The sequence below is a fragment of the Macrosteles quadrilineatus genome, unplaced genomic scaffold, assembly GCF_028750875.1.
Source record: "Macrosteles quadrilineatus isolate MER2022 unplaced genomic scaffold, UCM_ALF_1.0 Scaffold_4__1_contigs__length_99947679, whole genome shotgun sequence".
NCBI lineage: Eukaryota > Metazoa > Arthropoda > Insecta > Hemiptera > Cicadellidae > Macrosteles > Macrosteles quadrilineatus.
In genome coordinates, this window is record NW_026542597.1 from 82,613,205 (window position 1) to 82,634,275 (window position 21,071).

Here is a 21,071-nt window from a genome sequence, read left to right on the forward strand (position 1 = left end):
ATAGACGACCAGTTTTTGAAACTGCATTAATTCCTATTGTACAATTACTCAACTACTGTTGTTTCCCAGCAGACGGCATCCAGACGCCTAGGCCTCTGCTGCACCAACTGTGGCACCCAGACGACGACGCTGTGGCGACGCAACAACGACGGCGAGCCTGTCTGCAACGCCTGTGGCCTCTACTTCAAACTGCACGGCGTCAACCGTCCACTGGCCATGAGAAAGGACGGCATCCAGACACGCAAGAGGAAACCCAAGAAGTCTTCTGGCAGTGAGACGATGCCTTCCACTTCCACATCCAGTACACCGGCCATTTCCAATAGTAGCACACTGGCCATCACCAATGGTAAGAGAACATAAATGTTAGGGGTACTTAAATGTTTTCTTTGTAGGTTTTTGTGGTTGTGTCAAATTTTGGGAGCTTTCATTCGTAAGCAGGGTTGCCTCCTTAGGTCAGGGAAAATAGGGTCATTGCCCCCATCCCTCCCGGATTAACATAGGCTTAAAATACGGGAATAAGAAACCAAAATCTGGACTGTCCCGGCCAAATCGGGACGGGTGGCAACCCTGTTAGTAAGTGGGGCTGAAACGATTACGTCAATCCCCAGACACAGTACTGTGAGCTAATTCTGTTAATTTGAAAAAATAAACATTTTTTTCGTCAATCGTCACTTTTATGTAAATAATTGATGCATGAATAGTAATTTTACATGAATAAATATTTCAAGTTCGATTTTTAATAGGTTATTTGTTATTTTATGTCTATAACATAGTCCTAAGGTAATATTACATTTTGCAATTTAAATTTTTAGCAACAGTCAACCCCGATGTCTGACACTACTCTTTGTCTAAAACCGCACATCTTCTGTAGTTTAATAGAGTTCATAGAGTACCAAGTTTATTGAGCTGGACGTTACTTAGTAAATTTTAATTAAAAGGAGATAAAAACGTCCGTGGGAAAAATCAAGTGGTTGAACAAAATTTTAATACATTATTCGTGAAAACGTTGTAATTTTGTATGAGAATAATAACAGTTTTAAATCTTATAATGAACGAATGAATATAAGTTTTAAACATTATATTGTTATTAAACACTATCTGGTAGCCTCGGAGTATATTTTCTGGCGCCTGCAATAGTCTCGCAACTAGCTCCACAACATTACTCAGTATAGCATTGCGTTTTAAATTGGAAGGCACTACTGTTAAGCTGATTGAGAGTTTAAAGTTTTAATATAAGATTTTCTTTGCCGCATTTCACAATATTTTACCAAACAATTTAGAATTGTGCGAAATAAAACATTATTCTCTTCAATCCACAAATTCCCTTTAAACCTTTTCCTTGTCCTCATTAATATCATTAGCCAGCCTCCTCATTTTACAGCCACTCTTTTTATTATTTATTTTAAGTGTCGTCACCGATGACATTTTGAAAAATTAACTTTTTAACCCTTTCTTCCTGTCATTAGTTTATCTTCCTCTACAACATAGAACTCATCTTAAATTATTTTCCATCCCATAACTCTTTCACTATCCACAAATTTCATCACCTTCAATATTCCTAATTTTTTACAGCTTCCTCTCTACAATGTACAACTTCTCATAAGCTCTCGTATTCACTACATCATCCTCCAACATCCTAATCTCCTCATAACCTTTCTTTCTCCTCCTAACACAAACTTATCTTTATCTTGCCTCTTTCCTCCTTACCTTTTACAACTATCTACAACTATTTCTTCCTCTCCCCGCATCGTTAATCACATCATACTCCACAAACCACTCCTTATATATCCTCTTTCTAATCCTCCTCTACTTTTATGCCCCTCCTCCTCATCCATTACATCCTATACAACCAACTCCTCTTCATATTCCCTATCCCCTCACCCACAACATTACACCCCCTCTAACCTCCTCTTCTACTTTTATTTCCCTCCTCCTCGTCCATTACATCCTCTACAACCAACTCCTCTTCATACTCCCCATCCCCTCCCCCACAGCATTACACCCCCTCTAACCTCCTCTTCTACTTTTATTCCCCTCCTCATCAATTACATCCTCCATAACCAACTCCTCTTCATATTCCCCATCCCCTCCCCCACAACACATCCCCTCTCCCACAACATTACACCCCCTCTAACCTCCTCTTCTACCTTTATTCCCCTCCTCCTCCTCCATTACATCCTCTACAACCAACTCCTCTTCATACTCCCCATCCCCTCCTCCACAGCATTACACCCCCTCTAACCTCCTCTTCTACCTTTATTCCCCTCCTCCTCCTCCATTACATCCTCTACAACCAACTCCTCTTCATATTCCCCATCCCCTCCCCCACAACATTACACCCCCTCTAACTTCCTCTTCTACTTATATTCCCCTCCTCCTCATCCATTACATCCTCTACAACCAACTCTTATTCATTTTCCCCATTACATCCTCTACAACCAACTCCTCTTCACATTTCACACCCTCTCTATCCCCCACAACATTACACCCCTTCTAATCTCCTCTTCTAGTTCCAGACCACAAGGGCTCCTCGGACCGTGAGGAGCGTCCCTACCTGGGCCACACCAGTCTACTACCCTTGGTCAAGAGTGAACCCTCCTACCCTGAACACTCCAACACCCAGGACCACTTCACTCCCTACACGGCGTTCCAGCAACAGCACCATCACCAGCTAGGGTTCGGCTTCCCAGGAGGATCATCCGGTTCGGACCACTATCATCATCACCACCACCATCACCATGCCAACACAGTGCACAAACTGATGGCCACCAGCTAAACTAAGCAGTGATAAAGCCAGTGAAGTGTGTTCGGCAATAGACTATTAGTGGAATTATGATCGTATAAATTTATACGAGATACAAGTCGTTAAGAAATGAAAAAGAGGTGATTCGTGAAAAATCCATCGTATGGGTGAAAAATAAAAGACAGTTTGCTAAATTATCATGTGTAGTATGATGATCTCCCGGTTAAAGTCGAGTATATACTTAGATTCTTTCCCGATCTTGTATATCGTATAGTATACGTAGACTTCATGAGTATTATTAAAGTTGACTGCAGATTTTGCAAGAGACAACGAATGAAATTACGTACTTTTAAATGATAAAGCATACGATTGTAAATAACTCTGAAAACAGTAAGCAATTGAAATTATAACTTATTTCAGAAATAGAGGATAATATACGTGTTCATCGATTATATGTATTATAGCTTTTCATACATAGACTACTATGATTTTACTGGATTGTTAAACCTTTTAGTAATTCTTATCTTATTGCAGTAGAAAAAATTCAATAAAATTGAATACACAGTAAATTGAAAAAAAAAACTGTATTTAATTGTTTAGTCTTGCAATGTTTAATTTTCATTAAAAATCAAACGTTTGAAAAAAAACTATTTTCACAATTTAGTAGTTTATTTCTATTTTCTAACAGCAAAATATTAATTTTTTTATACAATTGACTCTCTTCTATAGTCCATAGTTTACTATTTAATTGTAATTAAGGTTTTTGAAAACATTTTAAATAAGTTAAAGTAGTCTACAAAAGGAACAAACTGTGTTTCCTGATTATTTATACATGTTGCTTCATGTAGTGTAATCAGTTTTCTACTTTCCAAACAGCACTAAGCGATACAAAATGTATATATGTTACTACTAGTGTAATTTACTTGTAGTAGCCTATCTAGTAAATAAATCGTGCTTATTTATGAATAGGTTTAGATTATTTCCAGCACTTAAATCACGCTCGTTGTTTAAACAAGATTTCTGTGATTTTATTTAAATAGTTAAGAGATAAGACAAAATATCCCTTTACAAACTGTGCTATACATTATGCTTGCGATTAAAATGTTCAGATATAAATCAATAAAAAGCACGCTAAGGTATATACTTCTGCAGTGGTGACGTCATATGGACATTGTAAAATCGTTTTCTAATTGGCTGTTGTACTTTTCATTATCAAAAGATATTCGTAATGATCAGCTGATAAATGCTAGCTTTGAATTTTTGACACTAGCGCATTCTGTGACTGGCTCACACAACTACGTTCTTTTTTTTAATGGCTACAGCTGGTCCATATAGATGGGAAGTCTACTTCAGTATCCAATAGTCAATAATACTAGTCTATGCACATCTTTTTATTGTTATAATTTTTAAAGAAGGCTTGACCATTTATTGACAAGAAAATGGTAAAGGTATCGAATCTTGTTAGTTATTAATGTGAAATAATTTAATATACACATAATTTTTGCACTTTTCTAAACAATTTTTGAAACGGGAATAACTTTATTCCATTGTACGACAAAAACATGGTCTATTCAGTCATTAAATATATATTTATAATACAAATGGTAGCTAAAAGGCGTAAAAACATTGAATTTGAAACGAAAAACATATTTTGTATAGAAAACAAGTTTGACTACATTAGTTATAACGAAAGAAAAATCAAAACTGTAAAATGTTTAAAATATATGTCAAGTACTTAATTTTTAAGTTCCTATTGCTTAAGGGATTTTCAATGTTTTAATAGCTTTAAAACGCTGAAAGGTGTGTCTATAAATCAATACAGTAGTACTTATACAGTAAATATGTTTGCACGTAATTGAATTTTACGAACAGCTTTACAATAAGATCCTTGTTTAGAAAATAATGTTAGTATATATTAGTAAATAATGTTGTAAATATGCCAGTGTTTTATCATTGTACATAAATGTATGCAAGAGCTTTTTTATCCGTATTTGTGTAAAACATTTTATGTGTATATTTATTTATAGATTTATTAAATTACTTATATTAAAGTTGAACCACGATTTATTTCACCATGCTTACCTAAATTTGTTATCCAACTGATAGCTATTTAACCAGTGTTATTGGCAAAAGAAACATCAGAAATTTAACCAGTGTTATTCAAAGAATGATAACCACTAAGTAACACTTAGATGATAATAAAAAAACATTTCATAATACACAATCAACATTAAAAATTCTGAATGATGCATGTAGATAAAAAAACAATTATATTATTAGAGGTTATTAAAATCCAACGCAGATTTCATGTACAGGGTGAATAAAAAGTCAAGACCCCCCCCTCTTATATTTTTCCAAGTAAATATATAGAGATATTCTTTTGGTGGTCGAGCAATCTTAGCAGGAAGTTTCGTTTTATCATTTTGAAATTTTTGAGTGTCCCCCCAAAAGGGGGGATTTGGGGGGCAACTCAAATATTTTAAATGTAAACCCCCTTCAAGTGACACCTCATTTTGAAGTGTTAACAAAAACTTAAAGAATGGTGAAAACTAGAGGTCACTATCTCTTCTCTATCCAAAATGGTAGCCCGTCAAATGTTGTGGAAAATCAATGATAAAATTGTTAATATTGGTTGTCATTTTGGTTAGAGAAGAGATAGCGAGCTCTGGTTTTCACCATTCTTTAAGTTTGTTTAAGCACTTCAAAATGAGGTGTCACTTGATGGGGGTTTCTATTGAAACATTTTTAGTTGTCCCCCGAATCCCCCCTTTTGGGGGACACTAAAAAATTTTAAATGTAATTCGCCTTCAAGTGACACCTCATTTTGAATTGTTTACAAAAACTTAAAGAATGGTGAAAACCAGAGCTCGCTATCCCTTCTCTATCCAAAATGGCAGCCAATATTAACAATTTTACCGTTGATTTTCCACAACATTTGACGGGCTACCATTTTGGATAGAGAAGAGATAGCGACCTCTAGTTTTCACCATTCTTTAGTTTTTTGTTAACACTTCAAAATGAGGTGTCACTTGAAGGGGGTTTACATTTAAAATATTTGAGTTGCCCCCCAAATCCCCCCTTTTGGGGGGACACTCAAAAATTTCAAAATTATAAAATGAAACTTCCTGCTAAGATTGCTCGACCACCAAAAGGATATCTCTGTATATTTACTTGGAAAAATATTAGAGGGGGGGGTCTTGACTTTTTATTCACCCTGTATGTCCTTGTTTTTTTTAAATTGGACAATTACTATGACACTCTAATATAAGTAATTAAAAAAAAAATGGGAATAATAATTTTTTTGATCAAATAAAAACTCTTACTAAAATAAACTTGGAAATAAAAAGACTATAAATACTTAGAAACCCTATTATAAAAGGGAAATGTAACAAAAATTCAACAGTTAAATAACTATATAAAGTAAAAAATCAACTAAAATAAAAGATAAAATTACGGATCGTCATATCATTAAGTACAGTAAAATATTACCAAAATAGATAAAATAATTGGAATAACCCCGAACGAAGAAATTTTTAAAATAAATTGGGAATACTCATTTTATAAAGCGAACATTTATAGCCCTATTAAAATTTGTATATTAACCAAATCTATATATTAATAGGCAAGCATGTTTCTTTAAACCCCCTTTTTCTCACCTTTTGTGCATCGCAGGGAAAATCTACGCATACTGTTGGAAAGATATTTTCCTGTGGACGTGCGGAGTCCCTTCATAAATTAAAATAGGCTAAAAAATAAGCAAAACATGACTTTAAATTTAAAAAAAAAATAACGTAGACCTTATGGATTGCCATGCTGGTAACGAAATAACAACACAATATAAACAGAAAAAAAAGAAATTCCATTATATGTTTTATTTTCAGCTTAGGGTAAAAATAGTGAAGTCTGTACATTTACATATTTTTGGTCGGGGTTTCGACCTCTGGACGACCTCTAGTTAAATTTAACATTTAAAACAACCCCCTATTATTAATCAATTGTTTTATAAAGTGTATGAAAGATATAGAGTTAAAAAAGCAAATTCAACATTAAAAAGTAGAATTACGCTAGTATAAAGTAAACCAAAAACGTAATACAATATTCAAGACAGCTGATTCTTAAAGCTGATCAGCTGATCTATTTGATCGGTGAGTGAATAAGTGAATAGTCCATTAGACAGTGACATTTGAATGGGACGATTGAGTTGTATTGTACCATAGACCATTATACTGACACAGACCTTCTACAAACTACAACTGTGGGGATTATGAATAAACACCGAGTGGTGAGTGGTGAGGAGGCGTCGTTGTGTCCACCCTTACCTTCGTTCATGAGGTGAAAACGTGTATTTCATACGAAGAATCTTTTAAAAACTGTAATCGGGCAGGCCAACCAATAATTTTTGGTATACTTGAAACATCAATGGGAAAAAATAAACAAGATCGTTTTTACGATAGAGCCAGGACTATGTGAGAGTGTGATTTTGTATTATTGAAATATCTTTTACATTTTGATATAAAAATTAATTTTTATTTAAGCAAACAACGATAATTTGACTTGATTAGGCGTATATTGTTGAGTTAACGAAGACTATGAAGGATTGTTGAATATCTAATTCCAATTACAAGGAAAATTCTATAAAATCCGTAAATTTAATATAACCATGTTATTCTCATGTAGAGAAAACCCTATTAATAGTATATTCAGAAGCGGTCGTTCGTCAACAAAGTACTGTATTTTTGTTTCCCCTTACACTCATTGATGTACTAGACGAAGGCAAGATAGCACCCTTTGAACAGTTTTCCCCCTAACGAGTTATTCTCTTCAAAAGCCAAATTGCGCTCGAAAGGGCCGCGCTAAGGTGAGTATGAATATTTGACGACTTCGCTGGTCACCGACTAGCCTTGCTTGTGTCAATGGAATCAAAACATCATGACAGCTTGAGACAGCAATTCCACCCTTAACAACCCCTCCCACCCCTCAGAGCAGACCCCTTCTAACAGTGTACAGTATACACTATCTTCTGGGCGATTGACAAGGTGAGAACTTTTATCATAAGCGGCCTTAGCTTTTTTAAGGGTAGGTTGGTTAGACCGACTTAAACTCAAACAGGGTTTGATCTTATAATCAAAGGGCTATATACTAGGTATCTCAACTCTCCAATATTTCTTTTAGAAAATGAATTTTCAAAACTAAGATTTTAAAAGATTTTTTTGGAGAATTTGCTATTATCAGTAAAAGAAGGTTTCAAGTTGTAGAAAACTATAATTTACTTTATACAACCTTCTGAAAACTGAATTTGCTGTTCCCTAAAGTATCTTTAACTATAGAATGTAGGAACTATTGGAAACCACCACTGACAGAAGTAGTTATCAAGTATTTAGCCTAAATGTTAGGTAACAACGCTTAATGGCAGATGGTTTCAAATTTTGTTATTGTTATTAATCATATTGTTACCTAAAATAATGAACAGCTAATATGCAAATAATTTAATCCAAATTATAGTTTCGATTCCAATTAACTGTACTGTACATTCAAATATTCTGGATCAACAAATCTGGCCTTTTAATTAAATTGTTTAATTTAAGTGGTTCGGCTGTAGTCATGTTTTAATCGAAGAAAACATCAGTTGAAAGAGCATCTTATGGAAAATGTTACTATTTAAGATTCATTTTTCCATTTAATTTATTCTACAATTGTAGTTATTGGACACATAAAATATACTATAGTTAATAGTATATTCCCTATCAATTTGCTATGGTTTTTTGGACAACAATGAAAATTAAAATGTTTGCAGCCTGGCTCAATAGAGCCAAGAAGGTTCTTAAATTTGCCAAAGTATCTATATAATTTCTAGTTCGATGGAACTTTCCTACTAAGTGTTTTGACTACGTTTGGGAGGTAAGGGGACTCCCAAAAGGTTATTTGATATAAATATAGCCTATAACACATACACACATTTAGGTCACTTGAAAACGGGGGGAGCCCCCTTACTGGAACGTTGTGTAGTCAAAATACTCAGTGAAGAAAATGCCATCAAACAAAAATTAAACTATGCTCTTCTTAAATCGGTTACTGACCGATACTTTAACACGGTGGTGAAGTTTATCTACTTCTAACGTATTTTCATTACGATAATATACCTATAGTCAATGGTATTACGGCAATAAATGTATAGTTAAGTTTTCATTTATATTCATATCAGTCCCATATCCTGGAAAAACTGATTATGTCAAAACATTAGGTCATATGTTAGGCTACAGTTTATTACATTTTGCGAGGTAATTTATTTGAACTGATTTTTAAAATCATACACATCGGCTTTTGTTTTTAAAATGTTCAAAAATTATTTGTTTATAGGTACAGAGAGATCAGATCAGTGGAAGTACTAATGGGTGAGTAAACTTACTAAATGTCTTCGTGAGTTTCTTTTTTCTGGTTAGTAAGCCTATGTATTTTGAAAAGTTGAGAATAATTTATTTTAATTGATTAATAAAATTACCACACAAATTTATACGACTTTCGACATCTTTAGGAGAGAAACGTAGGCTATAGTACAACTGGATTAGTACAGAAACCAGGGAAAATCGGGAAACAAAAGCTGAAAACAAAAAGTGCCAAACTTTAAATAAAAAAGGTAAAATTTGGGAAAGAGAAATATTAAACTGCATGAAACCCATTAGGGACCATTGTAATCCCCTTATCTGCCCTTTAATAAATATTGCTATCAAAACTAAAAAAAGCCAAAGAAAAGGGTAGAAGGGGACCCCACAATTTACACATTACAAAATTTATCATCAACTGCACGCACTAAAATTAATTTGTCATTTGTCATTGCCATCTATACCTCACGCATTTTATTTTGGTTTATACATTTACGCATGTTCGTCGGTGTCTTGAGTTCATTCATATTGTTCAAAACTGTAAAAATGGAGTTGTCCGTTGAAATGTAAAATAAATAACTGTCAATGTTCACTTAAATACACTGCTACCAACTCACAGCCCGAATACTCGAGCTATTAACTTCCCTATAAACACTAGCTAAAATATAAGTCCGGATTGTGTTCTAATTTTGACTTATTCTAGTTTCCTTTTACATCATTCTAAATACAAAAGATATAGCCTGATTAACCAATCAGCAATTAATGGCACTTCGAGGTACAACTTATGTTCTTATGTAGATCTTTGTTAACATTAATTGAAAAAATATGACGACATTTTGTGATAAGTTGGACTAATCAAACATTTGTATTCTGATACAAATTGCGTTACCATTTAAGAATAGTGAGATTGAGAAAACCCACTTAAACATTTTAATACTTACTAGTTGCTGTGCCCGTGCTTCGCTACGGGGTGAGAATGCAGAAAAGAATACTTTGGTTTTACTATAAGATACTATTATATACTATAAGAACCAGTTAAAACACACTTACCGGGAAACATATAGGCAAAGGCTCAATCGTGCTTATTTGATTATTTAAATTAAGATCTCTTTGTATTACAATCACTTTATATAGTGTATTGCATTTAAAATATATGTAAAATAATAATTCATTGAACACATGGCACCAAGAAACAATTCTCCTTGTAAACAAATTAAATTAAATAGCAGAACAGCATTTCTGACATCAGCTGGAGTTTCATAACAATGTTTGTTTCCCATGTTAATCTTATGGAGAAATACAAAACTTTAAAGGACCCCAGGGCCTCACTCTCTAATTATTTCCCTAAAAAGAAAGTTTCCTGCACAACTTCACGTTACGCTCTTTCCAATGACACCAAAAACATGTCAATCGGTTCAGTAGTTTCGGAGTAGTAATTGTCACAAAAAACCTGCTTGCGTATTAGATAAGTATAGATTACGATACATACCGTTCTACGACATAAAATATATAATTACATACCATATCGTTGGGTTCGAACATCCAAAATCTTCTATCACTTTCGTGTCAAAACGTACAAATTTAGACTCTAAAAATAGCAAAGAATTATTTCAACTTAACATTTTATTTTCACCGTCAAACTAAGTAATGGAAAATGCGAACTGTGGAAAATATCTACAATAATCTCTAATCATTAACAAAATACGATTGGCAAAAGTGCCTAATATTACATGAATGTCAACAGGATTTCTTACGCACACAAATTGTTTGTAAACATCCCTGAAATTCGACATTGTCAAATTTCAATTGTTCAACACATAAAAAAGGGTTGCAATAAACCCGCGACGCCACGAAACCACGCAAAACAATCATACTGTCAAAAGAGTGTAAACTAGATTCAATAGTGAAATACCGTACACATTCAACAGCTGATCTAGTTGCTGAATCAAGAGTCAGCAAACTAAACCGTACATCAGCAGTATGGTCTTTCGGAGAACTAGACCTACTTTTGAATCTAGAAGTAACAATGGAAAACTAGACCTTCATTGTATAGGGTGTATTTGTAATATTTGTATATATTATGGGCACATTCATAGCCATTTATCTTATGGTACCTCGCTGTGGGCCTACAGTTTTTATGCTAACAGGGTGCTTTTTACTTTACAAAAGAAGGCGGTGAGGTTAATTTGTGTTGCAAATAGAAGAACACATTGTAAGCCCCATTTTGTGAGTCTTAACACTCTTACATTTCCATCTTTATATGTTTTTAAAGAAAACATTTCTCACTTAAAGAAGATGTCTGATGTGCACAACTATTGTACTAGATCAAAAGATAATCTGTCAAAACTAAGGCATAAGTATACAACCACTCAAAACTGTTTTGAGTACCAAGGTGTTAAAATGTACAATTTCTTGCCTCCATCAAAAACCGGTGTGTTTTAAAATTCAAACATGTCTTAAAAACTACTCTCCAGGCTTGCCTGTACAAACATGAAGAGTACAGTACAGTACTTTGGGTTAGAGTTTTAGTTAGACTATTTCAGTTTTAATGCTAGAGCCATCTTGATTTTTTATTTTTATTTTGACGATTGTCATGAACTTTTTAGTTTCAACGACAATAAACCATTCATTTAATTTCATTTCGTATAGTGTGTATTTGTGACATATTTTAGTAATAGAATATATATAGCCTAATCTTAATATTTTTTAGACTTAAATATTCAAAATAGCAAATTTCAATATTGGTGTTATACTAGCTGGCTGATAGCCCAGTACTGTAATGTTTACGAAACAGTCACTTTTGTATTAGCCTACATCAAAAATTAGTCTAGTTCAATTCCTCCTCTCTATAATATAAAATTTTACAAAAGTATAAGTCGAATACCCTAGTTTTAAAACAACACAGTTATTTTAGGTGCTGTAAATAGTTTAAAGTTCGAAATGATTAAAAGTATTTTAGTTCAATAATCAAGTAATTCAAGTCATATTTTTACGGTCTTAAGCTTTACGAATAAAATAAGTTAATTTAACTTCGAATTTAAATTAAATACATCGAGTTAACATCCTAACAAAATCAATTGTACATGAATACTATTTGGCTTTACGAAGATTTGATGCTTGAAAATAATAATACCTACTAAGTTTAGTATAGCCTAAATATAAATTATCACTAAGGCTATGATACCAACCTATACAAATAATTAGTTAAATGTCAATAAGAAAATGTGCAGTAATTTAAACTTATGTAACATACCTGTTTTAGTAGATGACATCCCAGTATGTTTCATATTTCAATATCAACTAAACTTTGCAACTAAAAACTTTTTTCGTCCCATTAATGACGGATCCGATGTTAACAAAATTATAAACTTAAGACATCTCCACAACGTATGTTATTGTACATATTTTACGTAAATTTTAAACCACTATCTCAGATATTAGAAAAAAGATTAATTAAGTTGCAAAAAGTGCTGAGGACCAACTAATAATCAATTGTAAAAATCCCTAACTATACTCTGTCTTTGAGGTAGAATAATTCCGAAACCAACGATGTGAAAGTCCAAACCAAAACTACAAGGCATGCACACAAACTTAAATTTTTACCTTTGGTACGACTGCAACCACTAACCTGCAAACAGAAAAGTTTTCATTATTTCTGGGCTTAAAGCTATTAAGCCCTACATTTTATGTGGTCTGTAGGCCTACACATAGCATGTAGTGTACAAAAGGCATTTATTATATGTTTATTTCATATTGAATTCTCGAAATTATAACACAAAATACAAATTGTAAAATAGAAATATTATAATTCTAAAACATGTTCCAATAAAATTGTGGCCACAAAAGATTTTGTAAGACAGAATACAATATGCTACCTATATGAATCATACCACTATGATTTGTATGATAACTCTGTTATGAACTATTATTTAGTGATCACGATGTAAGGTAAACTAGGATATTATCGGTATAGAGTACATCAAAAGGGGTTACAGTACTATTTCATAGTTAAATTTTGTTCCATTTTGTTTCTGCGGAAAGTAAGCTTGATGAAATAATATAATTAAATGAAAATACTAACCAGAATTACTGCAATGAATCATCAGAACAAAGATGCATGTCAACACAGGAAAATCAGCCTTAATAATATTACGGAAAAGTCACTTGACACTAATCCTTTTAGATAAATGTGAACTATACAGTCACGAACACTTCTCGAGATACTAAATATGAATGATAAATGAATATTTTTAACAAACACTCACAACATAAACACAAACGAACACTAACTAACGCGAAGCAACATGAAAATGCGTTGTAATTTTCAACGACACAAAACAACACCAATAAGAAATTATGACATCATGCGAGTAGATGACTTGCTAATCAGCTGTTTAAGAATAAAGGTTTTTGGTTAGTGTACTAGCCAACATTTGCATACGCTACAATTAATTGTTAACTGTATACTATTATATCCACCACTATTTTTTTTGTTCGATCCACTTGCACACAACCTTGAAGTTAAGTTACTTATTATGTTTAATTGTTGTATACGACATTGTTGTTATTATTTTGTAATATAGCCTATTGTTTTATAATTTTGTTCATGTTGTTACTTGTAGTATGTTTATATATTCTTACTTTTTAAGTGAAATATTTAGTTGGTTATTCAAGAATAATAAGTTCTTTGTCTTATCCTAAAACACAAAATAGTCTACTTATTATTGTAATTTAAATGGGGATCTTCGTTAATAAAGAATACATAACTAACCTAGATAAATAACCCATTATGAAAAATTTTAGTTTTCGTTATAATAACGGTAGGTACTGTAATCTACAGGCTTTAAGCAATCTTATTTCACTAAAATTCAATTTATTATTACCCGGGTCTTGATTTTGTGATACTATCATTGCATTGTAGGTATTGTAGTACTAAACTCGTAATTTAATTTAAAGAAATTTTAGTTTTAAATTAATTATGCTATGTATAGGCAAAATTATAATTTTATTTAAAAAAAATAACAGAGCTGGATTTAGGTTAAATTTAATTTCTCGAATTTAATAAACTCAAAATTTTCTTTAAATTTGTCTTTGTGTTTCGGTTGTATATCACAAAGAACAGATAGCGGTATGGATCATACACATAAACAAATAACGTAGCTGGCCCGCATCCTATAACATCAACATTTTTATTGTTTAGATAGATCCATTTAGCAATGTTAAATAAGTTTACTTTCAGACCAGTAACATCATTTGTTTATGTTTACGATCTTGTCAGTTTCTGTTTGAGTATTCGTTGGATAACTTCTTGATCAGCATTGTACGTGTTATTAAATTTACGGAAAGTAAAAGAAACGTTTTATAACACTTAAAAAATATATTTACGCTTATACTGTTACTCACAAGACGGTTAATATACAAAAAAGATGGTAAGTGGTGATCGATTTCGATTGGACACTCCAATCATCATCAGACCCAATAGACGAATGACGAATGATGTACTGCCGAAAACCATCTTCAGGGAAATCTACACTTAGTCTATAAGTCTACACTTTCAGTCAAATATCTTTATTTAGTTGATCAAGGGGATGGAACTGGTCCAGTGGCAGAGCACTGAACATCGCTCCCCAAGGTCTCGCGTTCAAATCCCGCCAATCGCCAATTTATGTTATCTAAGTAATAATGCTACAGCCTAAATGGCCTAACTTGGAGTAATGTGGAAAACAATTCCTGGCTAGAACTTATAGAGGAGAAAATCCAAAACGTTTCGGTCGGACAGTATTTCCACCAATTCAACATAATATATTCTCGCAGTTCTCGCAGGTCTTTTGAAAGTTTACTTTGACAGTGTAAGTCAGCTTCTAATTTCTGAAAGAATATGTTTAATGTACCTATGTAACAAGTTCTACAAAATGTAATATTGTCTACAGGTCGCACATTGCCAGTGCCTGTATCTTGCAGAGTTTGCGGTGATAAAGCTTATGGTAAACACTATGGTGTCTACTGCTGCGACGGCTGTTCGTGCTTCTTCAAGAGAAGTGTACGTCGAGGGACCAACTACTCCTGCATAGGTACTTCGACTTAACTTCACCCGTCTCTTGTTGCTAGGGTTACATTCTGTTGAAGATAGATCTAAGGAGAGGCATTTCCAGAAGATTTGAGACATAAGTTTTCTTTCGCTTTAACAGACGTAAAATAAGTCATCAACCGAGGTTGTTTTACAATAATACCACAAATCAAAAACTGTCTAGTATAACAATTTTACACCTTTTCGTAATTTTATAAAATGTCCACGGGTTTTCAATTTTTAATTATCCACGCTGGTTGCATTTTCAAAATGAAGTAGCCCAGCCCAGAACGCTTTAGGGCAAGCAGCCCAAACCCATTTTGTGAATTTATCCAGAATCCAACCAGCCCTTCTTACGCAGAAATCTGAGACGCTAACAAATTAAATCGTAGACTTAAGTAATGATATTCGGTTTCAAACTTTTCACCAGTTCAATTTTTTTAAAGTTTTTAGACTATTGGCTTCAGAAAAAGTTATCGACAATTAGCTTCATGATGTTTGGATGATATGACTTCAACTGACAGTCAGGGTACTATCTACCGTTGCTTTGATTGGAAAATACAGTAAATATAATGCTTGAGAATCATGCATGAATAGAAAATGGTTTATATTTTTGAACGGACCAGAAACAGGGATTTTATTATAAAACTATCACTAATGATAGATAAGTAATTGGATAGTGTCTTTGTAAAGAGCTTACTCAAGTGTTATAGGTTATAGTGCGTAATATGACTTGTGCAGTTGACAGTTTGAGGTTATGTACATGCAGCCGGGACAGGAACATGTGTGATTGACAAGGCCCGGCGCAATTGGTGTCCTCACTGCAGACTACAGAGGTGTTACCTGGTGCACATGAACAGCAATGGTAAGCATTGTCATAACCTCCTCTGATACAAGGCCGCGGCGAGGGAAGCACAATTTGTTTTTCAGGATTAATTTTGCCAACAGTGTCATTTGGAGGCTTCTGATTGTCTATAACAAAGGTTTAGTAATTGAAAAATTATTTTTGTTCATAGAATAAAATTATAAATGCCTCAAATTCAATTTTATATTTTTTTTATTATGAAATTAAACCGTCATAACCTAACCAACCAAACGTGCTGACAATGAAAAAATCTAATGAAGGTTTATTAATCGAAAAAATAGTTCTGTTCATAAAATAAAATTATAAATGCCTCAAATCCTATTTTATAATTTTTTTATTATAAGATTTAACTATCATAACCTAACCAAACTAACCAGACTTGCTAACAATGAAAAGTTAAATGAAGGTTTAACCTAAAAAAATATTTCTGTTCATAAAACTATAAATGGGTCAAATTCAATTTCATAATGTTTTAATTATAAAATTAAACCGTCATAACCTAACCAAACCAACCAAACTTGTTGATAATGAAAAAAATCCAATAAAAAATTGTGCTACGGGTGGGATTCGAACCCGGGACCTTCGGATCATCAGCCCAACACTCTATCCACTAAACCACCGAGGCCGTTGACATCATCCGTATCGTTGCGGTGAAGATGTTCCCTCAGCCAATCAGAAGCCTCAAAATAATACTGTAGGTAACACTAATCCTGAAATAAAAATTCAGCGCGAGGCAAATACGGCAACGCCGCAGTTCCGTCCTACCGAACCCACCTGTAGCACTCATTCATACGGAATGTCTGTGCTATGCTACTTCCACGTTTGTTATTATCATGTGCCTGTGAGAGCGGCGTTGCCACATTGCTGACCTGGACGGAGCCTTGTTAAGGAGGCTATGGTATTGTACATAGCCATAAATCTATCTTCTGTATTTAGTTACTCTATGGATGATATTAAGGATTACTTATTAGTTTATTAAGTATGAGAGAAATTTAATGTTTCGAATTTTCTGACAGCTAACATATCTAGGAGGTTTCAAATTTTTCCCAGCTATCATATGTACTAGTTTAATTTAATAACCAGGAATAGCGGCTAGCTTTAGGAAACCTTCTTTACAAGTTAACAAAACATTGTTCTCTAATTACTGATACTTATTTCAAAGCTCAGTTTGGGAGGTAAATCAGTGGAACGTTCTAGAATCTATGTCTATAGAGAAAGTGTTTTTAGAGTTTCAAGTGTTACATTTTTAGGCTTTAACACAATTTTATTTGAAAATAAGGGAATTTGAGGATTTGTGAAATATGAATAAGTGAGGTCATATAGCATCTATTGTAAATTTCCGTTCAATTACCTCAAATCCTAGATATCTATTACTGCTTTTCTATAAGCATTGACTTTATATCCACACATGTAGAAGATATAAAGTAAAATAATGTGTAGATATAAAGTCAATGCTAAGTCTACTACTACTAATATAAAACTTCAGATCCAATATTTAAATCACTGTCAAAACGTAATTATTCTGCAACACAAGGTTTTTTTCATTCATGCATTTTTACTCTTTTAACATGTTTAAGGTGTCATATTGAGTGACACAACAAATACATATATTGGGCTTTGCTCTTAAAAACATGTTTATTTTGTCAGCTGTTCAGGAGGAGCGTGGTCCAAGGAGATCTTCTATGAGGAAGACTCTCAGTCTGAGAAGCACAGGCAGGAGTGCCTTCAGATCTGTTAGAAGTCCTCGACAATCAACAATTCTCAACTACTTCACTCCAGGTACTTAACTTCAATTATTACTTCTGGCAAGCAGTTTATATAGTCAGTGAAATTAATTAATTGGGAGCTCATGTTGAAGTTGTTTAAAGTTTTTTAGTCAAACGGGACATAGTTGATGTAAGCCACCTACAGAGTGCGCTGTTGTAAATTACTGATTTCTGTTGAATACCCCAACTTTTTAACCAAGTCAAGCTCATAGGTAAACTATTGCAAGCTATAGTACTTTTAAAGTCCATCAACCATCTACAAACAAAAATTAAAGGAGAAACTTGAGTTTAGACTGTGATACAACTGTAAGTAGTTGGTTCAACTGTTTTTTTATTTGAAAATTGGCGAGAACTGGTTGTACATACATCTACTTCAGTAACCAAAAGTCAATGTTGGGAGTCAAAACTGAGATTTATATACATTGAAGAAACAATCAGTTGAAAGTGCAAACCCCATAAAATAACGGAAAAGTCAGATTTTCCACAAAAACGGTTATAACAATTTTGATTGAAATTTAGTATGCCATAGTCCTATTCACTCTGAACCAAATGGCACAAACCCCCACACTGTAACAATTATTAAATATTTTGTGATTTCCTAATAAAATTATATAAATTTGGAGAAAGTGTGCGTCTAATGATACCTTATTTCTATAGGAGTGCACGAACACGCAGCCCAGGTATTCCTCCTGAGTATTCGCTCTGCCAGACAGAACATTGTGTTGTCAGCACTGCCCAGGTACACACAGGACCTGGTGTTGTGCCACACCTGGAGTCAGCTGTTCTTACTACATTGCATCAGCTGGTCTGTTCCTTTAACAGCTGATTGTGGTCCTGATGTCTGTCACCTGATGATGGCCTGCCAGGATCTCAAACTAAACCCAATAGAAACCAACTTGCTCGAGACACTGCTGCTTTGCAAAAATGGTAACTTTTGTGGCTGTGTCTACAAAATAAGGAATAATGATTTAATATCTATTGGAATTCTTGTAATCTTCAACTGTACACATTTTTTACAGGTTTTCAACAGCATTGCATTTTTTCCTTTCTGAAAACGCACATGGTATTAAGGGATTATTGACCTTCCCTATCTCAATTATAGTCCTCGCCACCCTAACATGAGGCAGCCCAAGGCCGCACGCCAAGGCAATGAGAAAATATCTAAAACAATAAAAAATCAAAAACAGATTTTCCCTAAGAAGGCAGAAAATCCCAAAAATCCCTCAAATAAAATAATTTCACTTCTGACAAAAGAAAGCAAATCTATTTTTACTAGGTTCTTAACTCTGTTGCCTAATCAATTTAGGCTACTCTCTCATTTTTTTCACCCACGACGAAATTAATTTTCGAGAACCTAAATAATAGTGGATGAGGTTAAAATTTAAAAACACTGAGTTTAGACTTGAACTAGCTCGTTTGGTCACGACAGGGTCTCAATAGAAGACTTAAATTTATAAAAAGAAACTCTAGTTATAGAATATTACAATACATGACTGGAAAGTAGGGGTTAACAATATACTTGGCTTAAAATACCTACTTTGTATGGTCGCCATTTCATTGAAAAGTATTAAAAGTATTAGAGCATCACTGCAGGATTTTATTTAAGTACCGTAAACAACTTCCCAGACGAGTTGCATACAATACATTCCACCACACTAACATTAATAAATATACAGGGTAAGTAAAGTATACAGAAAATTAAAACACTGTTAAATACACACAACTTCACACATAAACTGATCATCTTCCAGGCAAAAGAATATTAGCGTTGTTGCAATGGACGTGTCTATTTCTTGTGTGGAAATTAGCTTACTTTAGTGCCTATTGTAAAACTGATTGGTAAGTATACCATACTCCAGCTGACTTAACCATACCGCGTCCCAGCTGTAAACGCCCTTGTCTAAAAAGATTACAGAAACCAGCTGCTGGTGTATCGAGGCCAAAAATTAAAAAAACCTTTTATTATGTTATAAGTTACCTAATTTCTTTATGTTTCATCCGCAGACCTAGCCCAGCTGATGACTCACTACGAGCGAGCTCGGCTAGCTCTGTCTCACCACACCGGAGTTAACCGCTACACTATGTTGTTACTAGTGTTATCAGCTCTTCAGGGTATCAATGCTGCCAGACTGCGCTCCCTACTACTCGACCCCATCATCGGAAATGTCGCCATGCAAGACATTATTGCAATAATTTAAAACCGTATAGCCTCATTAATGTACATAAGTCCACAAATATCTAAACTGTTTTAAGGAACTTTTTGAAAAGCAATAGAGTTCAGCTAGCTAACCTGAGAACATTACGGTCCAGGGGCTAACAGATACACAATAAAATAACAGAAAACAACAATATTTCGTTCTGATGTAGGACTTCTACAGAAAATAGATTGAAAAGAAATGGATGGAAAGAGATATGGAAGTGCCTTATTCTTTCATTGAAGAGTTTTGTGTTCTTTCATTGTGTATCTATTAGTCCCTAGACTCTTTAATTTCCTCAAAGAGCAGTCAAGAGCACAGAAACCTGTTCCAAACTGGAACTGAATTCACTGTTTACATGTAACAGTTAAGCCTATCACGGCAGACTTAAAAGTTTCTGGCATGATGAATAAACTAAAGAAAGTGTCTGGCTTTTGAGTGAACGTCTTTTGATAGCTCCCCAAACATGTATTAATTTCAACTTTTATAAAATGACGAAAATTAATCTTCGTCATACCTAAGTTTAAGGGTTGTCTGGCTGAGGGTTTAACCCGCACAAAGTGTATGGCAATTGAGGAAATGATTTCTAACATTCCTCTGAAGAAAATATGAAAGAACCAAGCTTTATACGATAACGAAGTTTATTTGCAAATTTCAGACCTTTGATACCTTTTTGTTGCCAAATTAACCAAGATCTAAACTTCATGGTTGCTGATAATTCTCAACTGAATTTTGAGAATGTGCTGAGAAAGTGTCAGCTTTTATAAAATAACGAAGGTCTGGCAGTCATGGGCTCTTGCTCAATCAGGTTTAAGCCAGATAAACTCTATTCCTTCTCAAAAATTCTTTACTAGACAATTGGCTTTCCTTTAAAATAACCTAAAAATTGAGTTATATAACCAACAGTTTTAAATTGTGTACTTTAAACATGTTTTGTAAAATCACTAAACAATGTACACTTATTTTTCGTTTTTACCATTTCAATGTGCTTACACTGAAGGTATTAAATAAAGTAAATGTTTATTGGTTGGTATTAATTTTATCTTGGTAGATTC

At 33.7% G+C, this 21,071-nt stretch overlaps 2 protein-coding genes across 4 annotated transcripts in view; both read left to right on the forward strand.

The window, feature by feature from the left end:
* LOC128993389 (GATA-binding factor A) overlaps positions 1–3,275 on the forward strand; it is a 61,535-nt gene extending 58,260 nt beyond the window's left edge. For 2 of the 3 annotated variants that reach the window (XM_054417266.1, XM_054417265.1), the window contains exons 5-6: positions 70–346; positions 2,511–3,275. In XM_054417266.1, the coding sequence (XP_054273241.1) occupies positions 70–346; positions 2,511–2,776 (543 nt within the window). In that variant the 3' untranslated portion in view covers positions 2,777–3,275. The remainder of the gene's footprint in view (positions 1–69; positions 347–2,510) is intronic. The other variant, XM_054417267.1, reaches the window with a different exon arrangement.
* A 5,856-nt stretch (positions 3,276–9,131) lies between these two features.
* LOC128993087 (nuclear receptor subfamily 2 group E member 1) lies at positions 9,132–20,019 on the forward strand. Its single transcript, XM_054416844.1, has 6 exons — positions 9,132–9,135; positions 15,054–15,194; positions 15,960–16,055; positions 17,703–17,834; positions 18,479–18,748; positions 19,826–20,019. The coding sequence occupies exons 1-6, from the start codon at positions 9,132–9,134 to the stop codon at positions 20,017–20,019; spliced, it is 837 nt and encodes a 278-aa protein (XP_054272819.1).
* The last annotated feature ends 1,052 nt before the right edge of the window (positions 20,020–21,071 follow it).